We start from the raw sequence: 14,333 nt of genomic DNA on the forward strand, positions 1-14,333 counted from the left end.
GGCACCCAGTAGGGGCAGACTGTCCTAGGAAATATGAAACTGCTGAGAGAGCTGCTGTGTGCAAAGAAAAGCGAGAGCTGGAAACAAGTAATTAATCCCTGCTCAGCTAGTTCCCTGAACTACTGTCAGTAGTGACCTTTTCTAGTATTTATGAGGCTGTCCCCCCCCCCTTTACTGTTAATTAAAGTGATAAAGAACACCAGGATTGGTGGTATGAATATTTCTCACAATATTAATAGACTTTGATCCTTGTTTTTCACCCTGACTCTAGAAAAACTAATCTTCATAAATTTAGCAGGTCTGTGTGGTATGTCATGCAGGAATGGAAACAAACAGAAGCCTTTTGTGTTGCTAAAAGAACACACGTAGGAAGGGATTAAAGAAGGACTGTTGATATCTGTATAGCCACCTGTTCCGTTTAGTGTTTACCCAACTGAGTGTCGGAATATACTTATTCCCAGTGAGCATTTGTTTTTGTGGTGCTTCCTTTAGGGAACCTGCCATCTCCTTTTAATGAATAGTAAATATGTAACTTACCAAACAGGAAACTGATGCTCTAGTTGTGGCCCCCCTTCCTCAGTCTTTCCATAGATTCAATTTTGTGTGTGAAATAACAAGTGAGACCTGATCCTCCTAGGCTTGTTTACCTGGCTTGCTTAAGTCTCACTGAAACAAACTTCTAAGTGATTATGTGTAAGACTGAAGTCTAAAATTTATACATATTTGATATATTTTTAGTTACTCCCCTTGTATAGTTTTATTCTCGCCTTGAGGTTACACTGACCTGTTGTATTAAACTTCAGTAAAAAGTAGGCTTTTAGGCAATATCAGATCATCCTGTTCATAGGGTATGACTGGTGGTAAATAGAGCAATCTATTAAGGTTGAACTTTTCTGGATTGTATCCAATGGTGGCTTTGCAGAAGCTGAATGCTACTTGCAGAAGGTGAGACACTTGGTTTTTCCAAAATTCCTCCACCACCAATGTTTAATGTTAAGAAACAATTATAAAAGAGGCTCACAGATGGCAATCCTGTATATACTTACTTGAAAGAAAAAACCCCATTGTTTTTCTGCTTTCTATAGTTCCTACATTCCTTGTACTGTCGTAACTCTGAATGCCAAATCTACTACCAGAGCCATTAAAGAACTCTGTTAAATGATTCTCCTTGTTTCATTATGTTGTTGCATATCAGCTGACTTTTTAGTTGGAGTTTTCTGCCTTAGCACAGCAAATTAATGAAGGCTTTATTTAGAGAATGTACATCATGTCACATACTTGGTTATTCCACTCCTGATATAAGACTTTGCCCGGACGTTTGAAGCGTTGATCACTCTGAATAATAGTTTCTAGTGGCAGCAGAACCTTTTTACAGTTCCACTGATTAATGGGAAACCACTATGTTCATCATCTTCGTAATTAAACATGCCATGCTTATACAACACATCCAGAATAATGAATGTTTTTGCCCTTGTTTTGTTCATGGGGCACACAAAAAATCACTTGAACCAGACTATTGGGTTTTATTTCAACAATTGGAGACAACAATAACTAACTTTTATTGTCTCCCAGACTCTGGTCAATATTATTTAGGTTATTTATTTATCTGCAAAAAGCTGAATGGAAGCAGTCTATTGAGGCCTACAGAAAACATGAAAATGGGCAAATAGCTGAAATATTCCATGTTGCACTCTAAACAACGAGCAACACGTTGGCTAATAATATTCTGACAATATTTTTATAACACTATACTGTGTCAAAATACATAAACAGAAGATATACAAAATGTGCATGGAGTCACAAACTAATAAACAACAATTCAATGTTCCATGAACAGGAATGGAAGGAGTGATAAGTCACTATTAAAGATCACTAAGATGGAGACAGAATGCCTTTCCAAAGTCAATATCCTGTAAACATGAGATGATGGGTGCTCCAAATGTAGCAATAGGGTGCTCCAAGCACAGCAGCAAACAGTACAGTTCTTCCAGAATAATGAACTGTTTCAATGATAAGTCTTCATCAGCTGGCAATAATGTAAAATAAATTCCATTACATTCAGTTGCAATACAGAAATTGTAATGACAAGCCTGCATATAAACAATAAAAAATACATGCCAAATTAATTGTCCCCAAAGGTGCATCAAATGGCCATGGATCAGCAATCACTTGTAAGTGTAGTAAGCTAATACTGTTGGTGAAACCCTAGACAGTGGTACCTCGTGTTGCGTAACCTTCAGATTACAGAATCTTCGGGTTACGGCCATGGCAAACCCGGAAGTGTATACATGCACAGAAGAGCACCTCCAGTTACGAAGTTTTTGGGATATGGCCGGGCCTCTGGAACAGATCCCGTTCGTAACCGGAGGTAAGATTGTATTCCATGTTGCGGACAGAAGCATATATTGGCCCTGAACATATCTTGGCTCTACTTTTCCTTCCAATCAGAACTAGTGAGGGCGATGAAGGTCCTGTGTGAGTGTCTGGAGGCGGTTGGTTGGTTGGTTGGTTGGTGGATGGATGGTGGCTAACAGATTGAGGTTGAATCCTGACAAGACAGAAGTACTGATATTGGGGGATAGGGAGCGGGCAGGTGTGGGGGACTCCCTGATCCCGAACAGTGTAATCGTGCCCCTGAAAGACCAGGTGTGCAGCCCAGGAGTCATTCTGGACTCACAGCTGTCCAAAGGCGTATGTTACTTTCTTCAGCTTCATGTCTACATTCATCCATTATTTCTTTGGATTCTTGCTTTTCAGGGTATTATCTATTTTATCCCAATTACTGTGGTAATCCTGGCCCTCTCTCTCTCTCTCTCTCTCTCTCTCTCTCTCATTCTCTCTCTTTCTCTTGTTCCATAGATTTTCAGCACTGCTCATCTACAGAGCCCTGCCCTGATTAGCTCATTCATGCCTCAGTTACTTGTCTCTTGTCTATTGCGCCTTTTCTTCAGTCAATATTTCTGTCAACCTGTCCCTCAGGTTTCTTCCCACTACCGTACTTGCTTTTGGTCTTCCTGTCCCTTAGCTCTTTACAGTTTAGGACCTCTTCAGAGCCTACCTATTAATAACTTTGATTTGCATTGGTCATCTTATCTTATTCATAGCTGCCTTGAAGCCCCTATCAGAGGGGGAATCTACTGTGTTTCCTGAGCCGCTGTATTGATCATGAGCCAGAGGGCTGCAGCTAATTTTCATTTAAAGCAAATGTACATTACATACCCAGGATGTTATTTTTAATTTGTGAATGCCATATGAAGTCTTCATTGTTTAAAAACAAACAAATAAATCTGAGATTAGTGAAGCACCCATTAAATGTTCTCCCAGCCATATGGGAGGTATCTACGAGCAGATCCTATGCAGTTGGGGTTGTATTTACCGTATTTTTTGCTCTATAAGACTCACTTTTTCCCTCCTAAAAAGTAAGGGGAAATGTGTGTGCGTCTTATGGAGCGAATGCAGGCTGTGCAGCTATCCCAGAAGCCAGAACAGCAAGAGGGATTGCTGCTTTCGCTGCGCAGCGATCCCTCTTGCTGTTCTGGCTTCTGGGATTCAGATTTTTTTTTTTCTTGTTTTCCTCCTCCAAAAACTAGGTGCGTCTTGTGGTCTGGTGCGTCTTATAGAGCGAAAAATACGGTAATTGATCCGACCGCATGGAGCAGCACAAAGCTCTGCCCATGTGGTTGGGTCATCTGCAAGGTATGGGGGACTCTGTTAATACATAAGTGTTTCCCCACCCATGACTGAGAGAATATTATAAAGAGCACCTGAAATACCCAGCAAACTGTGGGAATATATTACCTAGTTGTATGACTGTGTTGTAGATATGCTGATTATTCCTTGCTTCTACAGTGGTACCTCGGGTTAAGAACTTAATTCGTTCTGGAGATCCGTTCTTAACCTGAAACTGTTCTTAACCTGAGGTACCACTTTAGCTAATGGGGCCTTCTGTTGCCGCTGCACAATTTCTGTTCTTATCCTGAAGCAAAGTTCTTAACCTGAGGTACTATTTCTGGGTTAGCGGAGTCTGTAACCTGAAGCGCCTGTAACCCGAGGTACCACTGTATATGCCTGTATTAATAACACACCATTGTTTCATGTTTGTTATACACAGACCCTTGCCTGCATCACAACTGGACGTGGATTTTTTTTCTTGTTTTCTCTCCCTTCATTCTCAGCATATTTGATTGGAAGTGTTATTACATTTGGTTTATGAAGCTGCCATTATACCCACCTCCCTCTTGAATGTGGGTAGTCTAGAGCACATGATTGGAGAAAAGCCCAAGCAGCTCTGTACACTTGCGTAAATGTGCACATCTGATGTGAGGGTCTGTTGCTTGCTAGCTGACTGTTTAATTTAGCAACATGGAATGCTTGTCACTTAGTGTGTAAGGAGGTAATCATGCAAATAGATGTGGAGAAAAGATGATTGGGGAATTGGTGTTATAGCTGTGAAAGCTGCAAAATACCAATACACTTGTAGACTTTCAAGCAGTTATTTCTTCTATGAGATACTTTTGTGTGTGTGTGTGTGGCATGCTTCACAATAATATATAATAGACTGTTAGTCTCCCTTGCCCTTTCTGAATAATATCTCTTCTTTCCAGTGTAGTGAAGGACGGACAGATTTATAGGTATACAAAATACTCTGTAAAGACTTAACCTGCAATGTTTCTAAAACAACAGCCATGAGCCTTTAAGATTTGTGGGCTTAAAATTTGTGATACTTGAGAAGAAGAAGAAAGAATTTAATTGGGCTTCATGTTACTTCCTTTTTGTTAGGACTAGGAATTGGGGGGCGGGTTGCATTCATTTTATAAAGCTGTTTTTGTGCAATCCTGCAGGCTATAAACAAAAAAGCACAGTGGAGTCTATAGGCCATACAGAAGTACCGTATTTTTCGCCCCATAGGGCGCACCGGCCCATAGGACGCACCTAGTTTTTTGGGGGGGAAAATAAAGAAAAAAAATTTTTTCCCCCCCAGGTGCGCGGCTGGGGCGGGGGAAGCCCGAGCTTCCCCTGACCCCAGCCCCCAGAACAGGCTGCTGTCCGCAAGCCGTGGGAGAGCTGCGCGACTTCGCGCAGCTCTCCCACGGCTAGCGGAGAGCTGCGCGAAGCCCGAAGCCTGGGGCATGCTGAGCTCAGAGCACCCCAAGCTTCTGGGTGCAGGCAAGCTCTCCCACGGCTAGTGCATAGCTTCCTGAAGCCTAGAGAGCGAGAGGGGTCGGTGCGCACCGACCCCCCTCACTCTCCAGACATCAGCGACAGCCTGCATTCACCTCATAGGACACACACACACATTTCCCCTTCATTTTTGGAGGGGAAAAAGTGTGTCCTATAGGGTGAAAAATACGGTACTTTAAAAGGGACGCAGGTGGCACTGTGGTCTAAACCACTAAGCCTCTTGGGCTTGCTGATTGGAAGGTCGGCAGTTTGAATCCACACGATGGGGTGAGCTCCTGTTGGTCTGTCCCAGCTCCTGCCAACCTAGCAGTTCAAAAGCACACCAGTGCAAGTAGATAAATAGGTACCACTGCAGCGGAAAGGTAAACGGCATTTCCATGCGCTCTGGCACTCATCACAGTCCTCCGTGCACCAGAAGCGGTTTAGTCATGCTGGCCGCATGACCCAGAAAGCTGTCTGTGGACAAATGCTGGCTCCCTTGGCCTGAAAGGCAAGATGAGCGCCGCACCCCATAGTTGCCTTTTACAGGACTTAACCATCCAAGGATCCTTTACCTTTTACCTTTTTTAACTTTAAAAGATTGCCTAACCCAGTTCTGGGGAAGTGGTTTTCATTCTGATAAAGACGGCATAATCCATTGTTTCTTTTCCTTGTTGATCTGAAAAATCTCATCAGCATATTATCAGTTGTGTGGTCAGGCAACAAAGGAGCAAAGCAGTAGTTTTTTCAAGACAGAAAGCCCTCTGGCTGTAATTAAAATCCACATCCTCATTATGGATCACTCATTAATAGAAACAGCATTCATCAGGGCATTTGCAAAAGGACAATCATCCTAATATTGTTTGCCTATTCAGTTAACATTACTACACATAGCAGGCTTTCTCTTTTTATAGGTGAAATTTCTGTTTCATGCTCTTCTTTCCATTTTGTCAAGCAATTTTGGTGCCCTCCTTAAACTGCTCTGAGTTAGAGACCTTGCTCCGGGCATATTGTCTTTTTGAAAAGCAATATTTGTATTACGCACAATATGGCTTTTTTTAGTTGGCACTAGTAATCTGGAATGGGATCCCTAAGGTGATCCTGCAGACAACTTTCTTATTGTGTTTTAGCTGCACATTTTAAACCTTTATAATTCTGAGTTTATTAATTGGTAACAAGAATATTTAACTTTCTACTGGCTCACTTTCTATTTTTTTAGGCCTTCTCAGGCTTTCTTAAATCATTCAGTTTGTGTTAAGAGAGAGCAGAGAAATAATACCAACAGAGGCCACTGAAATCCTGTTTTATTAGAGGGAGTATTCTATTCTAGTCCTCTCTTCTCCAGATAATGTTTGGGTAGAATCCTTAAATTTCTGCTTGCCATTTTGCAGATACTTTCTTTAAATTTGCATATTACAACAGTTGAATAATATTTTAAAGCTTATGAAAAGACATTTACAGTATTTTGTGCACTGTTACAGTTTGTACACGTTTTAATTGCTAGTCAATAATAGCTAGCACTTTTCCTGGTAACCACAAATTTCCTATTTCTCGCAACCCAAGGGTTGTTAAAGTGTGTTAAAAGACATGTATGACCTGGTTTACTTTCAGGCTAACCTTCTCAGGGGCCACTGTAAAATCATCCTTCCACAAATCAGAGGCTAGATGGAGATGACCACAACCCAACATTCTGCGCCATCTCAGCTATGATTTGGCTTGCCCTAAGCTTGCTGGGAACTGTTGTAAAGCAGAATTCATACGATGAGTTTTGACAGATTTTTGGGTCATTGGGTTTGATACCAAAATAGACAGTTTCATGTGACATTGAACTTGTCTTTCTTATTACTCATGAATGAATGGAACCCAAGTCTCTACAGGTGATGATTGGTGGATATCCTTCAGAATATAAAGAGCTGGACATGGTTTTTCCTCCAGGTCAGACTGAGTAGTGACCCCCAGAAGGCGCTCCTCCTTTATTCCTATACACTCTTCTGGGCTGCATGAATTAATCTGTGGGATTCTGCCTTGAGGAGAGGTTTGATTTGCCCCTCTGGTCTGTTTCTGCCTTGTGGTTCTGTGATTAGCAAAGGTAGGACATGTGGTAGACTTGCTTCTCGGTGAACTTCATAGCCTTGACCAGGGTTTCAGGGCACCTTCCTACTAAAGCTCTTGCCCTCTGTTGTTCCTTTGATTGCAGGTCCTGCTCTGTATAACATACACTCCAACATTTGAGCTGAATGGGAGTTCGGTACTTAAGATTGCTGAGGTGAGTGCTCCTTCTTCAATGGAAGCCAAACTTGGACTATGTTAATAAAATAACCTAGCAGTCTGCCACTAGAAGGTGCCTTTAGCAGCTAGGTCAGAGATAAATTACTCAAATGACAAGAGGACCAACTTAATTTGGACTTGTGCATGAATTGAACCTAACTATCGATTGAATTTACACATTCTATGATTTTTTTTCCCAATGGTTTTTCAGTTCAGATTCAAATATGTGAAGATAGCGTGATTTCAATTCGTAAGACCAAATAATAAAAGAGGATTGGTGGATAATTTTTTAAGCTGCTGTTAAACTAGGGGCTAGTTCCTACTAAAGTGTTAAGTCTGTGTTAGGGTCTGCGCAGCGATCCCGCTTGCTGTTCTGGCTTGTGGGATAGCTGCGCAGCCTGCATTTTCTCTATAAGATGCACACACATTTCCCCTTACTTTTTAGAAGGGAAAAAGTGTGTCTTATAGAGCAAAAAATATGCTATATTAAAACTATCAGGTAACCATTCAGACTGGAGCCCTAGTAGTTTTCTTACTTGGAGAAATATTTTGGTATAAATGATACTATTTAGACTTGGGTGATTCAGAATTTAGACTGTTGTCAGAAATAGTTCTATGTCATATAACTTTCATTTTTATTTATTAAATTTGTATACCACCCTTCATCTGAAGATCACAGGGTGGTTCACAACATAAAACAAAAATAAAAAAAGATGAAATACATAATAAAATGAAAACAAAACAAAACAACAACCACCCTCCTACTTCTACCAATTATAATTATGTTGATAGTCTTATTTTATTACATCTATAATTACATTGCTTCTGCTGTTCCTTTCTCCCTTCCCAACCAGGTGTGCATTGAAACCTATGTCTCCAGTTACCATCAGCGGAGTATTAATACAGCTGTGCGGGCAACTCTCAGCCAGATGTTGAGTGATTTGACTTTACAGTTACGGCAAAAACAAGAGAATCCAGTGAGTTCTATAGCAACAACAATGGGTTGTGATTTCCTCGCAATGCTACTTATGGCTTCATTCAGACAGCACTTTATTCCCTTTTCCCGATGTCTTCTTACCTGATAATTTCTATGTTTTATATTATCTTACATACAGTGTAAAAGCCACTTCTGGAAAACTAGCATCCAGCAAAAATTTAGTGCTCCTTTCCATGTTATGGAAATTGGTTCCATGTCAGCAGCCAGAAACAAACTGTTTGCAACCCCATTAGGCTGGAAAATCACAGGAGTTTTATGTTGCAATTTTATGTGATGAAATTCAGGGCAATATTCCAACATATAGTTATTTCCTGCTATTTAAAATTTATCTTGATATGGCACTAAATAAATAAATAACCCACAGTTCCATACCGCAATACATAAACTCCATAATTCTCCTCTGGATCAGGTTAGAGTCTTGTCTCAGGAGTGGTTTCCTTGATTGCTCATATGTCTAGAAATAGAAAAGTGAAAAGTTGTTCTTCAGTAAACTGTTGGCTATTTGCAGATTAGTTGCGCTGCAGAAAGCGTGCTGGGGAGACCACACATTACAAGGAACGCAAAAATAACTTTTGCTAGGTTTTAATAACAAAAACAAAAACTCCTTTTACAATATATCTATAAACATGACCCAACCACCAACCTATCCACCAGGGTACTGAGAGAGCTAGGTGCTGCTCTTTATATACAATACCCAACAGCTTAATTAACATAACTTAACAGCACCTGCTATACTGCTTCATAACTGTAAAACTAGGTCACATTATTTGCTCTGGCCTTAAAGAAATACACATCTTGTGGAACAATAATGAACCTTCAAATTTAAAGAGACCATTCAACACTTTCCCATACCTGTGCTAATGACAATATATTTCTTTCCTGAATAGATAGCTGAAAGCCAAGGAGTCCTTCAGGGGTGCAAGAGCCCAGGTATGAGTTCATAACTACTCAGAAACTGGTTTATTTCTCCCCTTCAACTTCCTTCCCCCCACCCACCATCATGTCTATGCAAAATTATTGTGAATTTTGTTACAAGCCACCCCAGCCAAGCGGTAGCAAGGTTCCAGGGGTCTTGGCCCTTAACCAGAGTTTGTGTTCCTTTGGAATGAGACGCGGCGGAGGTGGCAGCGTCTCTAAGAAATATGGTTTATTCACGCATATTTACATCTGAGTATTATAGAGAGAGTTCATAGCATATACACCTCAAGAGGGGCTTGTCCTTCCCAGCAGCGCTGCATTGGATCCAGAGGCATCCTAAGCACCATCCCTGTGTCTCTCTATCTTTCATGCAGTTGTCCTTGAAACCTTGCATGGAGTTCTGCTCATTTCCTCCTTCCCAGCAACACTTGCAAGAAACAGCTCCTCCCCTTCCGCTTCCAGCATTCCCTTCCCCCAACGGTTGGTCGAATCGTTTTCCTCAGTAGATGTTTCATTCCATATTTGCACCAGAGCATTGAATTAGGGGCAGAGGAGAGTCCTGTCCACATATGCCCAGATAAAGCTTCTCTTTCAACGCCATATCCCATGTCTTCCTCATCATGTTCTGTGCAAAGTTTGAAGTCACTGAAGTTGGAGATGTTTCTGCAGGTGTCAAACTTTAGTGTAGTTAGGTGTACACATGGCTGCTGCTAATATGTGTCCTTTGCCCCTTTTGCAGATTCTACCACAGAGTCCCTTTGTGACGATGTTGTCTCTGTCTTCACGGTTCTCTGTGAAAAACTACAGGCAGTTATCAGGTGAGTAATTGTTTCTGAATTTAAACTAAGTGTTTAGGTAGAATCACTCTATGGTATAGAATCAACCTGAACATTGAAGCATCTATTTCAGACTTCTGGTACTTCTTTCCTTTTTAAAGAAAAATGCTCTTCTGCATGTACAGAACAGCTAGAAAAAATATATAGAGATAATGGCACAAAAAAATGCATTTTCCCCATTCCTCCACTCCCTCACTGGGCTACTTAATCCCATGTAGTGCTCTGCTGTTTCCATCCGCAATACAAAAATGGAAAATGGAAATTTTTTAATGCAATTTTTCTGTTGCAGAAACTCAGTAGCTTCTTTTTTTTTCATGTTAACCTTCTTTATTTTATAAATATTTTTATTAGTTTTCCAACACAACTATACATTTTTCTCCATGTTTTAACAAATTAGTCTTTTTTGACTTCCTTCCGCTTCTCTGGTAATCATCCATATTTACTCTTCAATACGCATTCCCTTCATTGTATTGCCATTTGTCTTCCCTCCCCTTTCTATTTCTTTTTGACAATACATCTCAAACTTTTACAGTGCTTCTTGAAACCCCACTAGCGTTGTTTGCACATCACATACATTTTTCAGATAATCTACAAACTTTCCCCACTCTTCGATGAACTTTTGGTTTCGAACATATCTTATTTTCCCAGTCAATCTGTCCAGTTCCGCATAGTCCGTTAATTTCAATCTCCATTCTTGTATTGTCGGTACTTCCTCTTGTTTCCATTTCTGGGCCAATAAAATTCTTGCTGCTGTAACTGCATACTGGAAAAGTTTACAGTCTTTTCTTCTTATTTCATTTCCTGTAATCCCTAAAAGAAAAGCTTCTGGTTTCTTAACAAAAGTATATTTTAACATCTTTTTCAATTCATTATATATTGCTTCCCAAAAGTTCCTCACTTTCTTACATTCCCACCACATATGGTAAAACATTCCCTCTTTTTCTTTACATTTCCAACACTTATTGCATGTTTTACCGGTGTGATGTACCATCTATAAAACATTTTCATAACATTTTCCTTCAGCGCTGTGCATGCAGTAAATTTTAAATTTTCTTTCCACAATTTTCCCCAGTCTTCAAATTGAATATTATAACCAAAATATTTGGCCCATTGTAGAAACTCAGTAGCTTCAGACCTATGAATAAGGCCATTAGTAGGGATTAGTGACACACCTTTCTAGACTTGCTGATATTAGCTTTGGATTTATTACTCCAATATGGAGTTTTATCTTTTGTCTGTTGTCTACTTGTGTCCACCTGATGATTGAATTCAAAGACAGTAGGGAACAACAATTAGCTATCTTTCAAAAAAATAATTGTTCCATTAAGCAGTTAACAGCAACTTAATCTTTTCATTTTGTGATAAGACAATGGTAATCCACCTTGAGTATTGCATGCCAGCGTGTAATTAGCATACATTTAAGTTAATTAGTCCTTGACGTGCTAGGCTGCAATATATGAACAGAATCAGGGAAAAATTATTTGAGAAGTGAATTGGGTAACAATAGAGTAACTCTGATCTACACTGCAAAAGCAGGCATTTCCCATTTCCCAGTAATTATCAGTACTAATGTGTCCTATATTAAGTTTAAGTAATTACTCGTACATCCAAATAACTGTAATTATTTGCATGTAGGATCTGTCTACTTTGTAATTGCAAGCAGTTTATTAGCGGTAGCTTTATTTATATCTATTGCATTTTGTGCTAATGGCACACATTCTTAATTACTGCAACAATCCTGTCAGTGAAGTAGTTGTTAATACTGAACAGCAGTATGCATTATATATTATTATTATACTTGCGAAGTGCCCATTATTATAGTCATCAGTGAACTCTTCTACATTAAATATGTTTGGGAGTTTTTACTAAAATATTTTAATTTATTGCTTCAGTGTTTTTTACCATGTTCATGTGATTATTATTTTTTAGAATTCTGCTTGAGTTATAAATCATTTTGCGAAGTGGGAAGTGATATATATATTTAATGTTTTTAACATCCCTGAACATTTTCATTAGAAATTGATATTTCTACTTAGGAGAAATTGATTCTGGATAATTGCATTCAGCTGCTTTCATGTCCGTTTTCTTCGCAGAGAATTTTCCTTTTGTATTTTTCCATGAAATAGGAAGAAAAACTATTTGCTTTTTTTATTTGTATTATTGCATCTGGTTGAAAAGAACAATAAATTGTAAGACACTTTGCTTCCATTTTCAGTGAGAATCAGCAGTTGCAACTTCTCTTCTTGGAATGCATTCTTTCGATGCTGAATAGTTCCTCTCCTAATATGCACCATCATAAAGGATTCACTGACCTTATATGGTAAGTAAATCTGCTTGGAACCTTTTGGAGTGCAATTCTGTTCATGTAGTCCTCATTGGGTTCATGGCTTACTCCCCGTTAAAGGAAGATTACATTCTTCGAGAAAAACTGGAGTTTCAGTCCTACATAAATGTGCTTAACCATACTGGAGCAAATATGAAATAGTTTTTTGTCCAATCAAGACTATAAGTCATTCAGGGTTGTAAACCCTGCAAGGACCCTCCATAAGTAGAAGAGGCTCTTCATGCGATACTGCTGACCTCAAACTTATGGATGGCTCTTAACTTGGATAAACGTGATGCACCAGAGAGGATGGGATTTTGTAGCACATAACTGCTTCTCCTCAATTATTGTTTGCATTCAAGAAGACTAAGCCCCCAAAGAGGGCTTTGGTAAATGAGAAATTGTCATGAGTATGTCATTCTCCATGATAAAGGTAACCTCTGGACCTCTTTGCCAGAGAGGCCCTTTCAAGCCTTTCCAATAATAATACTGTCTCCATTCCCAAGGGAATAGGTGCCCTCATTCATTCAACAGATGCTCATAATACTGCCTCTATATTAAAATTATGTGTGTAGAATATAGACCGGGGTAGCCTTGGGTCATATGACATGGTAAGCTAAATGATTATTTGCTCCTCTGCTTTATACAGTTGCACAGCGCTGAGCTAAGTCAAGGTTTGTGTGTCATACAAACCAGGATGTGTGGTTAAGCTCTCATCACACTAGCCATGAGCTGCAGCCCTGTTTTAGATAAAACACTTAGCCAAACCTTGGCTTAGCTCATTGCTGAGTCAACATGTTCACCTGGTCCTGCTAAGTTATAATTTGGTATACAGTGCCGTGCCCAATGTGCTCCCCTCCAGATGTTGTTTTACTCAAACCCCCATCAGCCCCAGGCAGCATTGCCAGTAGTCAAGAATGATAGCCATTCTAGTTCAGCAATATGTGGAGGGCACCATTTTGCCTACTCCTGATATTGTGAAGTTTGACTTCAAAAAGGTGTGCCGCTAAAGATATAGTAGCTAGATTTATATCTGTGTATGTATTATAATTCTATATACATATGCCTCTTCCGTGGCGGTTGTGGTGGTGGTTCAATTTCTGTAGGCATTTTATGGGTGCTGAGTGCTTTACAATGATCTCATTTATAAATATAACTGAAGTTTGTTGTCCAATGTGAGTACAGTGGTACCTCGGTTTAAGAACAGCCCTGTTTACGAACTATTCAGTATACGAACCCGGCAAAAGTGGAAGTAGCGTTCCAGTTAGCGAACTTTACTGTCAGGGGACTGCCATCACAACGGGGGGGGCAGGGGGATACAGAGAACCTCCTACGCTTCTGAGGAGCAGCCCCTCTTCGAGTGGTGGGGAAAGCCACACCTCCAGTGGAGCAGGGGAGGAAGGGGAAAGCCGAGCAAGGGGAGGGTTCGAAGATGCTACTGAGAGCTCAATCGCCTCACCTAGCCCAGCCGATCAGGAAACAGGCACGCCGTTTCCATCACCCAGTTTGCACAGAGGGGTGAAACGTAAGGATGGGAGGTGGAAATTTGGGGTGTCTAAATTCTTACACGGGGGGGACGGGACCGGAAGGGGCCACTCCCAGAATCTGTAAGTGACTAAGACGGACATGAACTTTGTGGTTCTGCACTGTAAATAGTTTGCACAAAATAAAAACCTGCAAAAGACAGGTCGGAGTCCTGCCTGGTTACTCGTGAGCAACCACCTCACCACCTGACATTTACCTTGGTCTATGAACGGAAGGGCACCGGTAGTGGGAGGCCTAATTAGGGAAAGTGTTTAAGAATGGCTTTGGTTTAAGAACAGACTTCTGG

At 40.3% G+C, this 14,333-nt stretch overlaps 1 protein-coding gene across 2 annotated transcripts in view; it reads left to right on the forward strand.

Moving 5' to 3' along the window:
• Positions 1 to 14,333, forward strand: part of ARFGEF3 (ARFGEF family member 3) — a 70,429-nt gene that overhangs the window by 22,892 nt on the left and 33,204 nt on the right. For both annotated transcript variants that reach the window (XM_083607548.1, XM_083607549.1), the window contains exons 5-9: positions 7,358 to 7,426; positions 8,283 to 8,405; positions 9,313 to 9,355; positions 10,083 to 10,161; positions 12,395 to 12,499. In XM_083607548.1, coding sequence (XP_083463674.1) covers positions 7,358 to 7,426; positions 8,283 to 8,405; positions 9,313 to 9,355; positions 10,083 to 10,161; positions 12,395 to 12,499 — 419 coding nt within the window. The remainder of the gene's footprint in view (positions 1 to 7,357; positions 7,427 to 8,282; positions 8,406 to 9,312; positions 9,356 to 10,082; positions 10,162 to 12,394; positions 12,500 to 14,333) is intronic.

This window comes from Podarcis filfolensis, assembly GCF_964270895.1.
Source record: "Podarcis filfolensis genome assembly, chromosome: 3".
NCBI lineage: Eukaryota > Metazoa > Chordata > Lepidosauria > Squamata > Lacertidae > Podarcis > Podarcis filfolensis.